Source organism: Asparagus officinalis, chromosome 8, assembly GCF_001876935.1.
Source record: "Asparagus officinalis chromosome 8, Aspof.V1, whole genome shotgun sequence".
NCBI classification, from domain to species: Eukaryota; Viridiplantae; Streptophyta; class Magnoliopsida; order Asparagales; family Asparagaceae; genus Asparagus; species Asparagus officinalis.
The window spans coordinates 34,314,710-34,336,567 of record NC_033801.1 but is presented as its reverse complement, the minus strand read 5'-3'; the positions used below and the strand labels follow the sequence as shown (position 1 = coordinate 34,336,567).

The 21,858-nt window shown below is 39.7% G+C and overlaps 3 protein-coding genes across 3 annotated transcripts; 2 read left to right on the top strand and 1 right to left on the bottom strand.

Annotated features, from left to right (window-relative positions):
• Window positions 5,188-7,941, bottom strand: LOC109821117 (auxin efflux carrier component 5-like). Its single transcript, XM_020387311.1, has 4 exons — window positions 7,790-7,941; window positions 7,466-7,551; window positions 7,234-7,388; window positions 5,188-5,391 (listed from the first exon to the last, which is right to left on the bottom strand). Exons 1-4 carry the CDS (start codon window positions 7,939-7,941, stop codon window positions 5,188-5,190), a joined length of 597 nt encoding a protein of 198 aa, XP_020242900.1.
• Window positions 8,883-12,143, top strand: LOC109822690 (pentatricopeptide repeat-containing protein At1g06140, mitochondrial-like). The gene has a single exon (XM_020388920.1). The coding sequence runs from the start codon at window positions 9,673-9,675 to the stop codon at window positions 12,004-12,006; it is 2,334 nt and encodes a 777-aa protein (XP_020244509.1). The 5' UTR covers window positions 8,883-9,672; the 3' UTR covers window positions 12,007-12,143.
• LOC109821116 lies at window positions 18,306-21,567 on the top strand. Its single transcript, XM_020387310.1, has 6 exons — window positions 18,306-18,622; window positions 19,156-19,785; window positions 19,864-20,144; window positions 20,286-20,646; window positions 20,931-21,177; window positions 21,295-21,567. The coding sequence occupies exons 1-6, from the start codon at window positions 18,306-18,308 to the stop codon at window positions 21,565-21,567; spliced, it is 2,109 nt and encodes a 702-aa protein (XP_020242899.1).

The following is a 21,858-nucleotide window of genomic DNA, read 5'->3' as shown; positions in this document are numbered from 1 at the left end:
ACCCAAAATCTGAAGCAGCTCCACCAGATCCAAAATCTCGAAACGCAGTAATCGACAACCTGTGACGAAGTTGTCCCAAACATGTCGAAGCCCGATCATCATAACCAATGATCAACATCAAACGTTGATTCTCCTCCAGTAAGGAATAGCTCACCAAATCTGTCACCTCATCTCGTCACCTCAATGTTTCCTCTCTAATGAAGTGTCTCCAACTACCGTGAGCTCGGTACAAGCGCAGAAAAGAACCCATACCTATAAAAGAACGATGAGTTACCTTCCTACCAACATACTTCCTCCAACTATTGTTGACTTCTAGGACTTCATACCAATGGGACTTGGTTGCAACCCACTAATACTTAGAACAGTTACCAACATAAGAAACTACATACTTATTACCTCCCAATGATGCCTCCTTGGAAGGCCTCCAAATGCTTGAATGAATACCCCTTAGAAGACCCCTCGATCAATGAATAGAAGTGCCAAACTCCACCTCGGTCTTCTTGCTCATACCAATATGTTCATAGGACTTTAAACTACAGGTCAAAGCACTCCTCAACAAATAATACACGATACCAATAACAAAATATCCCAGCCTCAAACAGCACCACAGTCTAGCCAAATCCGAAGAAGTCGTCAGCTCTCTATCAATCACCGTGCTTCCAAGCAAATAATACAATTTACTCTTTCTGACGCCCTTCATCACAATCATGAACCCCAATGTGACCTTCAAACGTGCATCCACCAAGGTCACCCTATAGCATACTGCTTTTAAAACTCCAAGTGAAATGATATTTTTCTTTAATTGCAGAATGAACCTCACTTCATCCAACTCCCGAATCACCCCATCACACATCCTAATCCGAACGGTACCAATACCACTAATAGAGCATGTATGTTCATTACCCATGAGCACGACATCCCCTCTTTCCAACTTCTAAAATCTGAAGAACCAATCCTTCCTAGGGCAAATATGGTAAGAAGTACCCGAATCCAACATCCACTCTTTAGAGTTAGCAACACAAACTGACGGTAGTGCAGATAACGAATAACCTGAAGAATTCAAATCTGAATTGTTGCCATTAGACTTGACAACATTCACCTCTGAAGCTTGTATAGCTTTTATTTTATTCTCCCCGGCTCGATCTAACTTTGGGCATTCGGCTTTTTAAAGTCTATCATCTTTACAAAAGGCACACTGATTTTTATGAACTGCAAAGTGTGCACCTCTAGACTGCAACCTCCTACTACGATTTGGACCACAGCCTTGAACTGCTAATGCATCTCCTGATGCCTTCTCGGAGGGTTCATCAACACTCTTCCTCAACTCATAATTCATCAACACTGAGGTCACCTCATTGTAATTAACAATCATTCTTTCATTAATCATAGTGAGAATAAAAGTATCATAATCATCCTCAGGTAACGAACACAAAAGTAGCATCACCTTGTCTTTATCCTCAACCATGATATCCACATTGGTCATATCCAAAAGCAGCTTTGTGAAGTTGTTAACATGCTCCCTAATGAAAACTCTCATCTTCATCTTGAACTGGTAAAACCTCTTCTTCAAGTGAAGGCGATTCTTAATGCTCTTGGTAAGGTACTTCTCATTGAGCGTTTCCTACAATTTCTTCGCCGACGTCTCGTTCATCACATCATAAATAAGATCTAGCGTCAAGCATGACCGAATAACTCCACAAACCCTATTGTTCAACTTCTTCCAAACCTTGTCCTCCATATCATTAGGTTTCTCTTGTAACTCAAGTGTCTCCTCCAAATTCTGCGTGTCCAACGTATCCATCACCTGGCATCTCCACAAACCAAATTTGATCTTACCGTTGAACTTCAAAACATCAATCTTTATATTATTGATGCTCAGACTCTGTATTGCCTTCGTAAGATACGATCTTGATGTGTTTGTTTCACCCATGTTGTAGATCTACCTCTTCAAATAAGAATCCTTCAGCGAATCCTTTGAACAAAAGCCCCAAGTCAAAACCTGGGCTCTGATATCACTTGTTGTGTGCATCGGAAATTTCGGCAGCACCTCTGGTGCACAACAAGAGAGTAAGACCACAACTAAATCGCTGTTTCACAAAAAAAACAAGAACCGAAAGTGATATATCTCAACAAAGTGGGATATACACTCTTCTTCTCATCAGTTCTAGGACTGACTTGTCGAGGGAACCTAAACAAGCTATTACAAATCACAGCAAGACAGACTATTTTTACGTGGTTCGGCAAGTTAGCTACGTCCACGAGGCAAGGAGAGGGAGATCTACTATTAGAGAGAAAGAGAATACAAATAGGGTTTACAATCACACAAGGTCTCACAAATTAAACCGTCAAACAATCTCTTAAATCTCTCACAATTTCTCTCCTCTTGATCTGAAAAATAAACTTTGATTTTCTTCTCAAAAGGACAGCCGCCAAAACCCTTTTTTCTCCTCTGTGTTTTCCCCTTGCACCCAACCCTAGGAACCTATTGAAATGCTATATATATAGCACAAAGCCGGGTGGGCTTGTCCAGGAAACGAAAGAAAAAAAAAACTGCTCACGTGCTTTGCCTCCAGCTCGTGGCCCCCACGCGCTTTGCCTCCCACACGTTCACCTGCTCACGCGCTTTGCCTCTAGCTCGTGGCTCTGTGGCACATTGGCTTCTTCAAACATGAGCTTCTATTATACCCATTTCTAAATCATTTTTCATTCACTATTTTCCAACAAATGACATTATGGAAATAACACCTAATTCAAATAGCAGCATCCTTGTTTCCGTTATTAACTCCAGCCCAAATATTTAAGGGGAAGGGATAATTGGGTTAATTAAGAACTAAATGAAAATACAGATCTCTTCCGAATTTGAAATAGGAACTAAACTGGGGGACTTTGTTAATCCTTGACTGTTTTTACTGAAATTGTGAAGATAGTTACATCCTGAATCCATTCCATCTATGATCTTTCTGAGCTACAAAAATATTTGATTTTTCCCTTCGAATCCATAGTATGCTTAATATCATATAGCAACCTATTTATACTGAAAATTTATTTGTTAATTTGTAAAATTGAGGACACTACCCATGCTGACTTTTTATTTGTTTTGTAATCTCTACAAGATACAAGAAGAGATCAGAGACAAGCCAAGAACATAATAATTAGGCAGATAAAATAAACAAAAATAAACATCAGCAAATAATCAACTCAAGAAATAAAAGCTTTATTGGAGCAATAGCAAGAACTACATACGATTACATAATCAAAATTCAACCCCAAACTTGCTAGAATTAATAAAGCTTTTTTTCCTAATTAATTATCACTTAGCCATAAATCTCAAGGGCCGTGTCATCGTCATCATCAACGAAGTAATCAGCCCACCAGTAAGGGCGTTTCTATAATACATCCCCTGCTTCAAGCTCTCCACGTAGTCAAGCAGCGCATATCGGCGTCTCTTGAAGTCTCTCGCCGCCTCCTCAGCCCTCTCTGGCCTCACCCGGCCCCACCACTCGGCCTGTTCCACCACCTCCATGGCCTTTACAACCACCATCTCCGCCACCATCGCCTTCTGCTCCTCGGTCTTCAATCCTGACTTGTTTATGATACGCTTCAAGTGTTTCTCCACGACCTCGGTGGCCGCATTGACGACATCACTCGTCGATGGTCGTTGCGGGACGTCGGGGGAAGGAAGATATCGAGGGGGAGTCGATGGAGAGGATTATTCAATTGGAGAGAGAATTTACCGAGTTGTGAATTGCAATGCGAAGGCTTTCTTTGTTTCCTAGCTAGGTTCATGGGTGAGGGTGTATATATAATATATAATATAAGGATTCGGATCCTCTCCACTACAAAAAAAAATAGTGGAGGGACCACTACATAATCACAGCCATTGATTATCTAGTTGATGGTTATGATTTTTTCTTTTAGTGTAAATTAGGAATGAGTGCAATACACGGGGGTATGGTAAGTGTTAGATTTAGATTGTATCATAACCGCCTACTAAATAATCAACGCTTGAGATTAAAAGTAGTGTCTCCACTACTTTTTTGTAGTGGAGAGGATCCAAATCCATAATATAATATATAAGAGGAAACTTTCTGGTTGCAGTTTCAGGTCTGAGAGTAGAATTTGGGTAGGATTAGGAGTGCATTCTTGATTGGCGTATGCGTTTTATTTATTTGAGAAAGGAATTGCCTTTTCGGTTTTGGTAATATTAATCTATTAAGTCTATACTAGGATATGGTTAGAATCAAGAAGTTTTATTTTGTTTTTTTGTTTTTTTGAAATAGACTAAGTTTGATATTTAATTAGCAAAATAGATCAAACAAGTTAATTAGCAAAACATACCAAGTTTCAGCCACATAGTTGAAAGTTGGTTTATTTTGCTAATTAAATATCAAACTTAATCTATTTCAAAATTTTGTCTTAATGTTTCTAGTGTTTTTATATATAGATATACTCTTTTGTTTTACTAATTATATATATAGCCTCGTTATGTTAACTTTTTTATTTTGCTAGTGTACCCTTTTGTTTTTTCAGGTTTTTTCTTTCTTTCTTTTTTTTTTTGTTATAAGTTAATGCAGTTTCCCTTATTTGTGTATGCAACAATTCAATTGTGTTTTAATTTTAAAATATAGTAATTATTTTGTTATACTGTACACTTGTTAACCACAATTACAAAACAAAAACACTTCTAAAAGAACAATGAGCAACTAATCAAGTTCTTTTTGTTTCAAAAAAGTAACTTACTTTTATAGTTATTTAGAAGAATTATAATTTCCTTAAAGTTGTAGTTTTTTCATTAGTTATTTCTATAATCATGTTTATCATGTTTTCGAACAAAGTACGTAGTTTTGAAAGATTTTTTTATTTTTTATTTTTTTGAAATAGATCAACTTTGACATTTAATTAGCACAATAGACATGGCTGAAAATTAGTATGTTTTGCTAATTAAATATTTTAATCTATTTTGCTGATTAAATGTTGAATTCGGTCTATTTCAAAAATTTCCATTTCATTTTTGTTGATGCTGAATATCACACAGCCAATTGGATCCAAGCTAGGATTGGTTCTGATCCGGAACTAGATTGGTCCCCCATTGAGTCTTCACCGGGACGTGGTAGGGGAGAGTGATGGAGGGGTCGCTTCCTTCTTCAACTTTATGCCTAGTTTTTGAACTGGAGATTTATGTCCATGCTACACGACGGTCAAGTTAGTGAAACTCGAGTGGGGAAATAGAAGATCAGGAACCAATGTGATTCTTGAAGTGGAAATGTCTCTGTCCAGAGGATCTACATGAGCTCCTATATCTAGAAGAAGAACTGTGTGTTCTTGTTTTTGTGCCATGTATGCTTTAGGGGGTTTTTTAGATTGCGAACCTCTAGCTATGGTGAATAGCATCTGCATATAAAGAGAACGTCAATGACAGATTGGTCACTTCGGCCATGAAAATGACGGTGACAAAGTGTAAGCTGGAAAGTGAGTCATCCTTTGTTCTACATGTGTCGGCTGGCGACTAGAGGGGAAATCACTTCGTCATGGTAAAGGGTGTCTCCGTATTTTTCGGAAAGTGATTAATAGCGTGACAGAAGGCACGTGGGCATACTGAATCATCCCTCGCTTTACAGGTGTCGGCTGGAGACTGGAGGGGAAGTCACTTCGGCATGGGTTTTCGGGAAGTGATTGATAAGTCATGGAGGCACGTGGGCAGCTGACAAGTTACAGAGATCATTAAGCTAAAATTTGTATAAGGTTTGTCCGATATGGACTGAAATGTTGACATATGCTCTGGGGGAGAGGCTTGAGGCCTGGGCCGAGTCATCAACTTAGCCGACAACAGAGAATGTCTCTCGAGTCGTCTCCGAGAATTGCCCAGTGAGTGGTAGAGTGCCCTAAGTGGGTCGTCCTCGTCGATAGGGTAGACTGATCTCACCTTTCGTGTCGGCGTGAAAGAAGGTCGACTTGATGAGTCGGCGAGGTTGAGGCCTCTGTTGGGCTTAGCCCACTCAAGTGGGTTTGAGGTTATTTTGCTAGGACTCTTATTGTATCATTTTGTAAATGCCCGTATCTTGGGTGAGTGAACATCATAACAATTTTAGTATAATTTGTAGTCTAATTTGGTTTGATTAATTTTGGAACAAGCTAGTCAACCTTATTAACTTGAATACTTGCATAATAATGATCTGAATCGTTTAGGATTTGGTTCCCGTCTTACTTTTTAAATGCCTCGCCTCATTGTTTAAGGAGATGAGCTTTTTAACTTTGTTTTGGATCATCATTAATGATGTCTGGTGTCCACTTCAGGCATACGTCAATGAGATTAGTTAGTTGTTCGAAAATTCGGGTATGTGTCAAGGAGATAAGTTACCTCTTGGTGTTTCTTCTTAGCCGGAGATCATCTACATCCTTGACTATAGAAAATCTCTACAATTTACTAATCCCATCATCTTACTTAGTTAGGGTTGGGCATATGCTGGTTTGATTCGTCACACCAGGCTGGGCCCAACCAGGCCCACATTGGTGGTGGTTGATGGGCCAAGCTAGGTTTTGATCCAGACTCGGCATCAGAGAAGCTAACCCGGCCCATCGTAGGCCCGACTCACCCCCTCCAACCCGAGTTTAATTATAAATATTTACTTGATTTAGCAAAAAGTAAATGAGCATCAAGCCAATCAAGTATTCTTTCAAAATCCGAAATTGCCCATATCTTTATGTTGCAACGTGTGTGTGTGCGCGTGTGTGTGTGTAGAGAGAGAGAGAAATGAGTATGTTTGGTAATGAGGTTGCATAATCTCATCCACTCATTCAAATGGTTGCATATCCCCATGCACTACTCAACCCATGTGAATGTGGTCCCCCCTTTGAATGAGTGGAGGGGATCGTGCCACCTCACTACCAAGCACAAATTTTGTGCTCGGTACCAAGCATACCTATATATATATATAAGAATAAGACTCCTATCAACTTAAGTTGATGTCCACCAAACTTTCTAGTCACTCACTTATTAATATAAAAAATCTTTTCATATCATTAGGGCTGAGCACGGTTCGGTTCGGTTTGGTTTTTAACAAAATTTGAACAACCGAACTGAACCGCCCATTATTCAAAACCGACCCGAACCATTGCAAGTCGGTTCGGTGCGGTTCGGTTCAGTTTGTTCGGTTCTAACTTCATCAAACTTTGAGTATTTTGTCTGAACTATAAGGAGCATTTGGGCGTGTAGGAAATGAACTAGCGTCTTACCTGAACTATAGAGACTCTGATTGGTTTGCCTCTAATGACGACTGCTACAGAAGCTAATGCTATTACAGCAGGACCAGTAATGAACCTTATCAACGTTCCAATTGTTGCATGTTTCTTTCCACAGGTTATCCTTGGTTGCAAAGCCATGAACAATCCTAAGAAGATAATTTTATTTCACATCCTCATTTTAAATGTGATCCACAAAATCTTTAATTTTTGGTACAAATATCACCTAAACTAAACATAGCCATTCGCAATTCAGCATTTGATAACATTGTCACTGAATTCTCCAGTATAGCAGGCTTCTGTGTTCCCCATCTTTAAGTATGGTTTGTGCGAAACTTTACATAAAGCCATTTTAATGAGAGAAAGCTTGGTTAGTGATATTGATTATGGTAGCGGTGATGAGTTACATCATCCAGATTGCTAGCCCATATATGTGGAGATTAAAGTAGAATAACTTATGTTTATGAGCTAATTTCTCAGAAACCAAACATATAAAAAAATGCAACTTTGCATCATTAATTCATATTATCCTACTAAAAAAATGACTCACCTGTTACAACCCAGAGTGATAACTGTCCTCACAATCCCATCCAGCTTCAACCTCCTCTTCCTCCTTGTAACATTCACCGACACCAGCACCAGAGTCCCATCACCCCCCAACTCTGCCTCCTTTGCCCTCCTGGGCGGTAACCTGATCCCCATGGCCGAAGCCCTCGACGGGAAGAGGGAGATGAAGAGGGAGGGGAGAGAGCGGGCGGTGGTCAGCGGAGAGAGGGCGGCTGGAGGTCTTTTTTTTTCGGGGGGAGAGGGAGATCTGAGAGGGAGAGTGAGGCGGTAGGGGTTGGGATAGATTAGGTTTTTGTAAATTTTTTTTGCCCAACCTGAAGAGGACGGAGAGTGAGAGAGGCGGACGGAGAGTGAGAGAGGCGGACTGAGGAGAGGATGAGATCTGAGGAAGTGGCGTTTGGGAAAAGGGAATGTGATATTAGGGTTTGAGATGGATCGGGTTTGAGTGGATGGGAAGTGGGTATTTAGTTGGTTCGGGTAGTTCGGGTTGAAAAATTTTCAACCCGACCCGAACCGCCCTAATCATAAAACCGAGTTTTTCGGATCGGTTCGGTCGGTTTTTTCGGTTTGGACCGAACCATGCTCAGCCCTACATATCATGTAATGATCCCTAGGTAATATGAGTAGCTAAAAAGTTTGGTGGACAACTTTTTACTATCCACTTATGTTGGCACAATCAAGACAAATAAAAACTTTCTCTTATGAACTCTATATATAAAAAATCCTTACAAAATCGGGAAGGGTTAGTTTGTTAGGTGGCCTTGGATAATTAAGATATATAAATGTATCACACATTTTTAATGAATATAATTATAAGTTTCATATATGATTCTATTAAAAAGATGTAAGAAAAATATATACATGTATAGTAATATCACATACCCATTATCCTCCTAATGGCAGTGGAGATTTATTTTGGATTGTTTCCTATATTTTAAGAAAATCCAAGACATGTAAAAGCTACTTGAAGGGGGAGAAAAATCAAAATGTATATATGCATCCTTTACCAACCAAATCAAGAGAAATCCATTTTTGTTATTCAGTTGGGAAAGAAGGGAAGAATGTTAATTTTAAAGATTCTGTTCTTCAACGGCTGGCTCTAATAAATTCCTACAATTTATTTAAATGTTTTTTAAAACATGTAATTTTATACCGAAATAAATACAAAAAAAACATTCTCAATCTTCCAAAATTTTCAAGAAACAAAAATAAAATGAGTCACCGACGCACAAATTCCGAGTCCGCACAAATTTTCACAAATCCCTCCAAAATAAAACCGAAGCCCTACCCTTCTTTTTTCAGCTCCTGTTTCGCCTGCGAGACGTCCGACACGTCATCGTACCGGTGCCCTCCGCCCTCCACGTGTCTCCCTGATCCGAAACTCAAAGGCCGTTACCGGCGCCAACGCCACCACTCCGCCGATTTCCGCTACGATCCTCTGAGTTACGCTCTCAATTTCGACGACGGACGGAGCGGCCGGCGGATTGCGCCGATACCGCTTACCGCGGAACGACTTTCGGTGTCGGAACTTTTCGGATCGGCTTCCCTCTTCTCCGCCGTCGAAGTTTGGGGGGTCGTCGAACTAATTGCCGAGATTAGGGTTACCCTCTTTTTTATTCCTTTTTTCTTTTTTTTTTCGTTCTATGTTTTCTGCTTGTTGTTTCGCTGCAATAATTGGAGAAATTAAGGTTTCGTTCGTTTGCCTGTTTTAGTTGAATTTTTGCTTATATTTGTGGGAAAATTTCATTCTTTTTGATAAATTCATGATAAAGATGACTTTTTTTCCCGTCGGTGTCAGATTCCATGTTTGCTACTTTGCCAATTCTTTTTCTTTTTTGAGAAATTCGATGGATATTGAATAAAAAGATGATTTCTTCGTCTTCTGGGATCCAGCCTGTTAGACTTGTTCGTAAGAATTTATCGAATTTTGTGGAGTCAGCTTTGGAGAAATGTGTAGATATCAGGTCCCTTAGAAAGGCCCATGCTTGCGTCCTTACCCATGGCTTTAGTTACAGCATTGACATCAAGTCGAAGTTGCTGGGTTGCTATGCTTATTTAGGTAGCTTGTCGGAATCACGATGGGTATTCGATAAAATGATCGGTAGGAACCTTTCTCTTTGGAATTCAGCCATTGTTGGGTACTTTAGAGCGGGTTACTTTGAGGAAATTCCTCGGCTATATTCAATGTTAAAGTCAGAAAGGATCGGTGTTGACAGTTTAGCCGTTACGTTCAGTTTGAAGAGTTGTGTTGAACTGAGAGATGTGGAATTCGGAAAAAGAATTCATGTAGATGCTATTAAGGCTGGTTCCAACGGCAGGAAATTTGTTGGTTCTTCTCTCATTGGATTGTACTCGAGGTGCGGGAAAATAGATGATGCAAGACAAGCATTTGATGAAATATTGGATAAAGATATCGTTACATATACCGCACTCCTTACAGGGTATGCCCAAATTCCCGACTCCCGAGCACGGATGGCCTTTAGAATTGCTAGCAGGATGTGGAGGGAAGGATTTGATGCTAATCGAGTAACCTTAGTGAGCTTGCTTCAAGCTTCAGGGCACTCAAAAGCACTGAAAGAAGGCCAATCAGTACACTGCTATGCCTTGAGGAGAGGAATTGGTATTTCTGATGAAGTACTGAATACAAGTTTTGTTGGCATGTATTCTAGGTGTGGTGCTTCAACTTCTGCTGTGCGTATTTTAAGTCAAATGGGAACAGCAGTTGCTTCTTGGAATGCTTTGATTGCTGGGCTCATTCATTGTGGTCAGAGCTCCCAGGCTTTGAAGCTTTTCTGCCTTATGGTGAAAGAAGCAAACTGTTTGCCAGATTCTATTACCTTGGCAAACATTCTCACAGCTTGTTCTGATCTGGATTATGCTTTTCAAGTTGCGAGTGCCCATGCTTACGTAATCAGGAGGGGATTCCCTCTTGATTTAGTGGTAACTACTGCTCTTGTCGATTTGTATTCAAGATGTGGTAAAATAAGGAAGGCCAGGATAATTTTTGATGCGCTAATAACTAGAGACGAAGTTTTATACAGTGTAATGATTTCAGGTTATGTACAAAATCGTGACGTTGATGAGGCCATTACAATGTTTAGAAGCATGGTAAAAGCAGGCGTCAGGCCAAGCTCTGTGGCAATACTGAGTCTTCTTTCAGCCTTTACTGATCTCGGAGATATAAGGAAGGGCAGGTCAATTCATGGAATTATTGTGAGATTGAGTCGTTACGTTGAGATAGAAGTTTCAAATCAGATAATAAATATGTATGCTAAACTGGGATACACAGACACAGCAAGGAGATTTTTCGACTTGCTACCTGAGAAGGATCTGGTGTCTTGGACTTCTATGATGATGGGTTATGTAAACTACAACAGAGATGATAAGGCTCTAGCACTTTTTCATCTAATGAGAAGAGAAGGGGAGGAGCCTGACTCTGTGACTCTTATCACCTTACTTCAGGCATTTCACCAGGTGGGATGCTTAGAAAAAGTTAAAGAAGTCCATGGTTACATATACAGGACTCACTTAGAGAAGGACGTTGTTACCATTAATTCTATAATCATGGCTTATGCCAAATGTGGAAGGTTAGGTGTTTCTGAGGCTATGTTCAGTAATTTGGTAGAACGAGGGCTGACCTCATGGAACACGATTATTGCTGCCTATGGGATTCATGGGCACTATAGAGAAGTCGTCGAGCTGTTCCATAGAATGCCGGATGAAAATATTATGCCAGATGAGATGACATTCACGTCTGTTCTCTCTGCTTGTAGCCATGCTGGGCTTGTTGAAGAGGGTTGGGAGATTTTCAACTCCATGAATTCCAATTATTTCTCCATTGTTCCCAAGGAAGAGCACTACAATTGCATGGTTGATCTGTTGGCTCGAGCAGGTCGGCTTGAGGAAGCTTGTGACTTTCTCAAGTGCTCACCGTTCAGCGACAAGACAAACGCACTACGTGCTTTGCTTGCAGCTTGTAGAGTTCATGGAAACACAAAACTGGGGGAGATAATTGGGAGGCAGCTCCTTGATTTAGATCCCCAAAATTCAAGTGTTTATGCCCTGGTTTCCAATGTATTTTCTGAAGCTGGGAAGTGGAATGAGGCTGCAAGTTTAAGGAGTGTAGCTAGAGAGAGAGGGTTGAGAAAATTGCCAGGTTTGAGCTTAATAAAATCAGATGAGCATATATGTGGGGTATGACTCCTTTACACTGTTAAGAGTTTTGTTTATTTTGTTAACTGTTGTTTTATTTTAGAGGGGGTCATGGTGCCGACTTTTGTCCAAATCTATATCATTCATTTGAAATGCGTAATCATAAGAAAGTTTTGAGTGCTCAATTGCTGGGACATTTGTGGTCAAGCACACTAGATGCGTACTCACAGCATGGGGTTTTATTTGTTTGAGATTTTATAAATTTGGTGCCGTTCTCTGATATAGGATGTTCTTCTACATCAAGTTTCTTTAGTCTCTGGGTGCTTGGTATCTGTAGTTTTGAAAGCGCCGAATTCAGTGCATGAGACCAATTTATCGTGTGTTGTTGCGTATTATCTTGGTGAAAAGGCACGCCGTAGAGCTTGAAACTTCCTTTTATGTCACTAATTCAATGATCACCGTTGTATCGGGGCACCATGAAAGTTGTGGGCAGGGATCACTGGGTACTTTCTGCTTGTATCGCCTACAGGGAAAAGTTAAAAGCAATAGAAGTGAGTTTATGCTTGCATTGCCTGTTCTCCAGTTTGTGCCTGCTTCATCATTTAGTTGGCGTTTGAAATAGCTAACGTTTCAAAATGCAGATCTTGTATACCAGCATGGAGGTGTCTCCTGCCTGTTTCTGCCGTCTCGAATCGTGTCTACTGATGATAGACATGATGGTTTCGGAGATTAAATTGCTCACTTGTTCCTCATTTGTTTTTCTTTTTCCTCCTTTGTTTCAAAGCAAATCCTAGCATATAAGGATCATGCATGCTACATCGCGCGACATCTCTGTTTTACCGCGTGCTGTAGGGATTTCGTCCAGAGATAATTAATTATAAAGGCTGTTCATTCCTGGTCATAATTTTTCAGTTTTTTTCTTTTTCTTTTTCCTTTTTTTCCTCTCTCTTTTTGCCTGGAGAGGCAAAATGAGAGCATGGTGAGTCTCTCATTCCTCGTATTAGCCTCCCATGTCATCGGCCAATTTGCTTAGAGCTTCATGTTGGAAATATATCAAATAATTAAGATTATAGCATGAAATAATTATGAAATTAAAATAAATAAGAGATAAGAAAAATCAGGTCTGACGGGAGCAGTCGTGTATTCACTGTCCTAGAAGATTGAGAACCCGCCTATCGTCCTGGCGCAGATGGTTCCCTCTCCCCTAACGGTAAAAACCCCGGAAACGGACGGCCTCTGTACTCGGGCGAGAGTACAGAGCTTCTGCTCAGATGAAGAAAGCTGCCCAAAAATAAAACCAATACTATGAAGAAATAATATGAAGAGGAGAGAAAAGACTTGTTTTTCTTGTTGTTTTTCTGAGAATGCGAAGGGTTGTTTATATAGGGGTCTTAGAGAGCCGTTACAAATCCTAGCAATCAATACAGTAACGTACGTCATAATGTCGACCGTTACGTAATAAACCCGTAATTAATACGGTAACGTTCGCCATAATTATATAGCCATTATGCACATTAATTGCTGAGGAAAATAAAATATGTAAAACATGTTAAATTGCCTTTTCTTTTTATAAAATATCCAACACTTCAGTCAATAATTATTTTCACCAAAAATCAAACTAAATTCCATTATTTTTGTGGGGTAAGATATAAAATTAAACTAGAGGTTTTTAGGAATGCATGGGTATATAGTGTTTGTTAATGTCTCTGCACGATTTGGTTTAGGTTACTGTTTTCTTGCGTAGATGTAGTTAGGGGTGGGGGTGGCCGGTCCGGATCAGAGTGGGTCGGGTCTATTTCTCTGATCCAAGGTCTGGAGCTGAACCCAGCCCGGCGCACAACCACCCAGGTGTGGGCCGGGTTTGATCCGGCCCGCCGCCCATGACTCATGGGTCGGCCCATGGGGTTTTCATCCAATTTTTTCCTAATTTTTATCTTTTTAATTACATTAAACTTGTATTTACAATTATAAAATTATTTCTAATTTATTATTTAGTAATTTAAACTTATATTGAACTATTTTTAAACTTTTTAATCCATCTAGATAGACAGCAGCGAGCTTAAAGCTCACTGCTTTATTTCTTAGTGGCTCAAAAGCCCATGAGCCAAATACTTATGGCCTTTTGGCTTTGTTGGCAGCTAGTTTCAGATCCAAAGGGCTAAAATAACAGCTAGTTGTAAACCCAAAAGACAAAGAATAATTAGCCCAACCAAAAAATATATCATGTGTCGGGGTGGGTCGGGCCAGGGCAGGTCGGGCATGGGCCGGGCCTATTTCTCTGATCCCGGGTTTGGGACTAGACCCAGCCCCGCTCATGAACCAGGTATATCATGGGTCGAGTCGGGTTAGGCCCACTACAAGCCGGGCCAGATCGTGACCCATGATGGGCTGGGCTGAGCCGGGTCAGCTAGCTGGTCAATACAGCTCATACCCAACTCTAAATGTAGTTGATGTCTTTGCTTTGCTGTTCCAATTTTTAGCTTTGGTCAGTTTGGCATCATATGTACAAAAGATATATTCTAGTTGAAATTGGTTTTAATAGATATAGTATTTGCATTGCACATCATCTGTTTGGCGAGTCCAGTATAATAAATAAATTACATCAGATGAGATGGTTGATAGGCTGGTGGAGAAGAGACATTAGGAGGATTTCTATGCCCATTCTCCGCAGAGCTCTCACGTAATTGTGAGTGCAGGAGGAGCCGTTGGTCTAAATTGCATCTTATATTTTGCTGGGAACTTAATATTTTATTCCTTGGCATCGGATATTATTGAATTTACCGTCATCTGCTGCGTTACCCAACATCTTGTATCGAATTTGGTTGTGTGGAAATAGAGTTGCATACGCAAAATAATCCAGTTGGATTTGTATTTCAATTGTTTTGTACGTGACATGTTATTGGACAAAGGTAAATGAACCTATCGTTTAAATATTTTTTAAAAAAATCTACAGTAAACATTGCAGTCAATTTGAAGGAAAAGTATCACAAGCAAAATTACATTAATCTCTATTTCTCATTCCTCCCAAAACCTTTCGGAAAAAATGTGTCGGGGCCCCAAAAGCTGAAAAATCATGTGACGAGGCCTCTTATATTTTCCCCCTTGTGTATAAGCCCCAAAAAGCAGCCTTTAATATTTCTAGGGCCCTCTACGTCAGCTCTATACAGCCAGAGGCATTGTATTTTAAAAAAACCCGACTTTGCCCTTCTCCTTCTTCCCCAGACGCTTCGTCACCACTCTTCGTCATATCCCATTAAATGCAAACTACTGTAAGAAATGGAGGGAAATTTCCCCCCTTTTTCAGTCTATCATGAGCAATAAATATCTAGTTATCCATTACTCTTCTATTACTCTTCCTCAGACCAAAATTCTCTCCATTACTCTTCCTCAGACCAAAATTCTCTCCATTACTCTTCCCTCCACTTCATAATGGCTGAAAAGGACATCACCTGCATCGTAGCTTCGGGTGATAGAGCAGTATTCATGAAGATTAAAACTTCAACCACCATTCTTGATCTAAAATTTAATGTGTCAGATAGGTTAGATCTTCCATATGAATCATTAAGTTTGTCATTCAAAGATGAAACGAATGGAAGCTTCAAAATTCCTATTGAGAACGAGGGGGATCCGTCGTCTATGGTGGAGCATTGTCATAACAGAGGATTAAAGGAGGTTCACATGCAAGCTTTCAAGGAAAAAGAGGATTCTTCAAAAGTCCACAGTGCCGTTCACGTTCGAGATGACATGTATGGGCAAGGATTTTTTTGATGCTAAGACCAATATTCATGTAATATCAATTAATGTTAGTTCATTGGATTATAGCTCGGATTCTAATAGATTTGCTAGTTCTAGCCCACAACTTGCTAGTTATAAACTCAGCCCTTGTTTTTTAATTCAAACTTAATAATTCTTGCTTCTACGTTAGTTCTAACTTCTATTACCCTAGTTCTAGCTTGTATACAGTCAGTTCTAACCCACAACTTGCTAGTTCTAAACCCAGCCCGCGTTTTTAATGCAAACTTGTAAATTCTAGCTTCTACGTTAGTTCTAGCTTCTATCTCACTAGTTCTAGCTTGTATACAACCAGTTCTAGCTTACAACTTACTAGTTCTAATCCCAGCCAGCGTTTTTAAATGAAAACTTGTTAAATCTAGCTATTACGTTAGTTCTAGCTTCTATTACCCTAGTTCTAGCTTGTATACATCCAGTTCGAGCCCACAACTTGCTAGTTCTAAACCCAGTCCGCGTTTTTTTCATGCTAAGTTGTAAATTCTAGGTACTACGTTAATTCATGTAATATCAGTTAATGTCGGTTTAATAGATTTATTGTTAAGTATAATCTATTAGTTGTTAGTTCCAATAGACTTATTGTTAGTGCTAATCGATTTGCTATGAGATCTAGTTCAAACTGTGTTAGGTCCAACATGTTAGTTCTAAGGGGGGGTTATTGGTTGGGGGTAATTGTTGGGATAATGAGATAATTTTTGAAACACTAATGTTTGGTGTTATTCATTGGGGTAATTGGAACTGGGGTAATCTGTGTGGTGTTATTGGTTTGTTGGGGTAATTCTGGGACAAATACCCCCATTTCCCCCAATTTATCCCACCTATAAAAAGAAACTTCAGCCCTGCCCCAAAAATTTTCCCCCTTTCTATCGCTGGAACCAAGAAACCCAGCCGAACGCCCGCTCTCTCCGCCTCCTCTCTCCGCGTCCGCCTCCTCCGCGTCCTCTATGTTTTTGGTCTCTAGGTCGGCGTCCGCCTCCTCCGCCTCCTCTCTCCGCCTCGAGCTCGTACGTCGTTCGTCACCGTTCGCCGCCTCGAGCTCGTACGTCGTTCTCGAGCTCGAACGCCCGCTTCGCCGTCGCCGTTCTCGGGCTCGGTCGCCGCCGCCATCACCTCCGCGGCCTCCTCCGCGGCACCGCCTCCCAACCCAGGTACAATCTCTGGTTCCATAAGGCACCGATGTCAAAACTGAATTTTATAGTGAACAAATTGAATAGCATGCCTATGGAAACAAATTGAATGTTTTAACAGATTAGGAAAACAAATTGAAAGGTTTTTACTGAACTGATGTATTACGAACAAGAGTTGATTGACATTGCATTTGGTCTATAGGTATTGAGTGACATTTCATTTTTTGCTACTAATCTCCTCATCAATGCTAGCAAGTCAAATTTGCTGCTGGAAAACTCACCAGCTACTAATATCCTCATCAATGCTAACAAGAGTTGAGTGACATTGCATTAGGTTCTGTAGAGTTTTGGTGAATCCCTTTCACCTATTTAAGCATTTCTTGGATATGAGGTGATGACACATGAATTTGTACCCCACAAGTTAGTACTTTGACAATCGTTGAGAATGATCATTCTGTTTAGAAATATACTTGGTAAGGGAATTCATAAATTTCCAAGGTGATTAGTTTTGTGTTGTATTATCTTTTACGCAATGGAAAATGGTGGTTGTTTTATTCTTGAGGTACTATTTTGATACTCAAGAGAATGACACTCAATTCAAAAATTATAGGATTTGGATTTCCATATTGCAATAATCATACAAACAATTACACATGGAAGGAGTCAGATAGCTGTGTGAAGGCATTCGAGTATCTAGTCATGATAGTAGTAAACATGGCTGCACAAATAGGAGGTCTAGTCACGAGTATCTCGCACCTCATATCACAAGAGGAGATAAATCTACTCATTTCCCAACTCAGACATGGCATTACGGACCTTGGCCTTCAATATTTGAAATTTAAGATGGATAGCAACCCACGTGATTTTCGTCGAGTATACCGTATGTATCCGGATTGCTTCATGAAATTGTGTATGGTCTTGCGAGAACGTGGGCATTTACAAGATACACGGTATATCAGCGTTGAGGAGATGGTTGCTATTTTCCTACTCACCGTTACTCAAAATCAACGATATTGCATCACCACTGAAAGGTTTGATCGATCCCGATTTGCCGTCAGTGTTTGTTTCAATAAGGCACTACAGGCCCTTGTGTCATTAGCCCCTTGTATGATGGCTCCTCCTCCTACTGATCCACCAGAAAAGGTCACATCTGAATCTCGTTTTTGGCCTTACTTGCATTATATTTTGTAAAAACCCGACTTTACCCTTCTCCTTCGTCCCCAGACGCCTCGTCACCTTTCTTCGTCACATCCCATTAAATGCAAACTACTGTAAGAAATGGAGGGAAATTTCCCCCCTTTTTCAGTCTATCATGAGCAATAAATATCTAGTTATCCATTACTCTTCCATTACTCTTCCTCAGACCCAAATTCTCTCCATTACTTTTCCTCAGACCAAAATTCTCTCCATTACTCTTCCCTCCACTTCATAATGGCTGAAAAGGACATCACCTGCATCGTAGCTTCGGGTGATAGAGCAGTATTCATGAAGATTAACACTTCAACCACCATTCTTGATCTAAAATTTGATGTGTCAGATAGGTTAGATCTTCCATATGAATCATTAAGTTTGTCATTCAAAGATGAAACGAATGGAAGCTTCAAATTTCCTATTGAGAACGAGGGGGATCTGTCGTCTATGGTGGAGCATTGCCATAATAGAGGATTAAAGGAGGTTCACATGCAAACTTTCAAGGAAAAAGAGGATTCTTCAAAAGTCCACAGCGCCGTTCAAGTTCGACAAGACATGTAGGGGCAAGGTAATAATAATATTATTATTATTATATTATTTTTAATATTTTATATTAAAATAATTTTAAAAAATAATATTATTGTATATTATAACTAATATTTATTTAATCATTTGATGTTATATCAAGTTAAACTTGAACTTAATTGAGCTATAATATAATATTATAAAAAGATGTCATACCAATTGTCCCACTCAAATTGTCCCATTACCCCAATTTACCCCACTTTACCCCACTTTACCCCACTCAAATTATCCCATTGGGTAAAATTACCCCATTGGAACAATTTACCCCACTCAAATTATCCCATTGGGTAAAATTACCCCATTGGAACAATTTACCCCAATTTACCCCAAATTATCTAAACGTTTTCATGTTAGTTCTAAATGAAATCTTTTTAGTTCAATTGGATTCCACGATAGTTATAACACAAGCAGTTGATGTTTTTTTGCTTTTTCCTTATTTGTGTTATTTGTTGATGTTTCTATTGTATAGTTTATGATCATTTGTTCATATTCTTTAAATTTGCAGCGCTACCAGCAGTATGAACTCAAAAAGCATAGAGGGTGGTCCGCCATTGTCGACGCCCACATGTGTTTCAGATAGGATCCCCAATGATAATCCTTCTGGAGATAATATTCCGATGATTGATGACATGATTAGCAGATCAGAGAGGATTCCTGCTTGGTGGCACACTACTTTAACCGGTGAGGGACAACGGTTTGAGAGTGCGAAGGAATTAAGATTGGCTTTACTATACTATTCCATGGCCAAAAAATTCGAGTACTTGTTTGCTAAGAATGAACCGAAGCGTATTCGAGTCTTTTGTCGGTTCAAGGAAGCCCAAAATTGCCCGTGGATGCTATTTGCCTCTCCAACACAAAATGAGAACAGACTTGAAATCAAAACCTTCGTGGACAACCACACATGTGGGAATTTTGGTAATAATGTAGGTCAATCTAGGGTGTCACGACAATTCATTGCGACCCAAGTATTACCCACGTTAAAGGTCCGACCAGATTTACGACCTATCGACGTACAAAAGGAGTTACTAACTTCGTATGAGCTTAGGGTCGATTATAGCAAGATATGGTGGGGTAAAGAAAGAGCACAAGAGCAACTATATGGTGATGCCCATGAGTCCTACGATCAATTACGATGGTAAAAGAAGATAATATCTATAATATAGACACTAATTTCATTTATGTTGATCCTAACATATAATCTTCAATGGTCTAGGTATGTAGAAGAGGTTAAGAAGACAAACCCAGGTAGCTACATTCATGTTGAACAAAATGAGGAGAGGTTTTCAAAGCTATTCATCTGTTATGCCGCCTACATAAATGGGTTTTTGAACAGTTGTAGACCACTTATATTTTTTGATGGTACCTTTCTGAAAGATCGTTTCAAAGGTATACTCCTCAGCGCCGTTGCATACGATGGAAATCAGGGGATATTTCCATTAGCCTATTGCATCTGCGATCAGGAAAATACTGTAAACTGGAATTGGTTCTTACAAGGTTAGTTCGGGTCATGTTAGTTCTACTAGAATTCATGCTAGTTCTAACTCATTCGTTGTTAACTCTAACTTCAAATATGTTGACTACAAATATTTCGTTGTTAACTCTAACTTCAGATATGTTAACTACAAATATTTATAGGTTTATGGTCTATTCTCTATGAAAGGCCAGATCCATACAACCCTCCACACAAGCTAGTTATAATATCTGATGCGGATAAGGGGATCAGAGAAGCAGTCAGAGAATATTTTCCGGATGCTATACACTCTAGATGTGTTCTGCATCTAGTTGAGAATTTCAGGACAAAGTTGCGGGATTTGGGTTTCAAGGCAAAGGATACTCGGATTTTGGGCAACCTTTTGCAATCTGCTTGTTACAAATATACTAAAGCAGAATGGAATGACTATGTGGAGGACATTAGACTGGCGGACGAACGAGCCTACAATATTGTCATGAACTACGCTCCAGAGAACTGGACTAACGCATTTCCCCCAGGAATTGGGTAATTTATAAGCTATGTCATTTCTTATTTCAGTTAGTTGTTTGCCTAACTAAATTAGACATGAATGGATATACTGGAACTAACTATAACCTAGTCGGAACTAACATAGGCGATATACCCAACACTTGTAATAGAACATGGATAATAACCCAGTTAGCTGGAGTTAGAACTAACTGGGTACCATCTAGAACTATCACGATAGAAGCTTTCACTAAGAACTACTCAGCTAGAACTGACATGACAAATAACTCAGTATTTTTGATGAATTCCCTGTTATGTTCCAGATATGGTCACGTTACATCAAATGTTGCAGAGTCATTCAACAAATGGATACATGAGGCTAGGCTTCTACGGATACTACAACTCGTAGAACACATACGTAAACAAATTATGGTTCACATGAATAAGCGACGATTAATGGCTGAAAGTTGGAATGGATTTCCTTGTCCCAAAGCTGAACTTGTCCTCAAAGAGAACATGGAAAATGGGCGTCCATTGGATGTGCGTCAGTCTCATACAAGATTATTTGAGGTACAATCTCATAAAACTTGTAAAGTGGATCTTGACAATAAAACATACACGTGCCGCGCGTGGGATGTAACCCGTATCTCTTGCAAACATGCATGGGCAACTATTATGTTTATGAAGAGGGATGTTTACCAATTCTGTGACTGGTTTATGACGGTTGAAGCTTTTAAAAAGAGCTACGAGCCAATCCTCTACCCCATCCCCGATTACGAGAAGCGTAGCGTACCACGGGAGGAGATACAGATCCTATCACCATTAATAACAAAAAGGAAAGGGAGAAATAAGACCAGGCGTATCAACAACAGAACAGTTTACACCTGGCTACTTAAATGCTCTCGATATCATGTGGAAGGTCACAACCGTAAAACATGTAATGAATCTATTGCTGACTAAGTACTTGATATGTTGTTAACTGTTTTATTTGTATATTTACAAACTAGTACGTTTTGTTTAATGTTGAAAGTATTCTCATGTGTGATGAGAACTAGCATCATCTCCACTAGCAAAAATGTTGTAAGTATTAGAACTACACGAGAACAAATAGATCTGACAATGGCTAAGATAGAACAGACATGACAGCATCTAGAACTAAAACCACAGCAGCTAGAACTAACATAGAACCCATAACTAAGAACTTAGCATGTAAAAATCACGGGCTGAGTTTAGAATTAGCAAGATGTGGGC

Coding starts and splice junctions, on each gene's coding strand:
- LOC109821117 (XM_020387311.1), bottom strand. CDS start 7,941: ATGGGGATCAGGTTACCGCCCAGGAGGGCAAAGGAGGCAGAGTTGGGG. Junction 7,389..7,465: donor AATGGCTATGTTTAGTTTAG/GTGATATTTGTA, acceptor TTATCTTCTTAG/GATTGTTCATGGCTTTGCAA. Junction 5,392..7,233: donor TCAGAGTCTCTATAGTTCAG/GTAAGACGCTAG, acceptor CTTTATATGCAG/ATGCTATTCACCATAGCTAG.
- LOC109822690 (XM_020388920.1), top strand. CDS start 9,673: ATGATTTCTTCGTCTTCTGGGATCCAGCCTGTTAGACTTGTTCGTAAG.
- LOC109821116 (XM_020387310.1), top strand. CDS start 18,306: ATGGCTGAAAAGGACATCACCTGCATCGTAGCTTCGGGTGATAGAGCA. Junction 18,623..19,155: donor GTTCAAGTTCGACAAGACAT/GTAGGGGCAAGG, acceptor TTAAATTTGCAG/CGCTACCAGCAGTATGAACT. Junction 20,647..20,930: donor GCATTTCCCCCAGGAATTGG/GTAATTTATAAG, acceptor GTTATGTTCCAG/ATATGGTCACGTTACATCAA.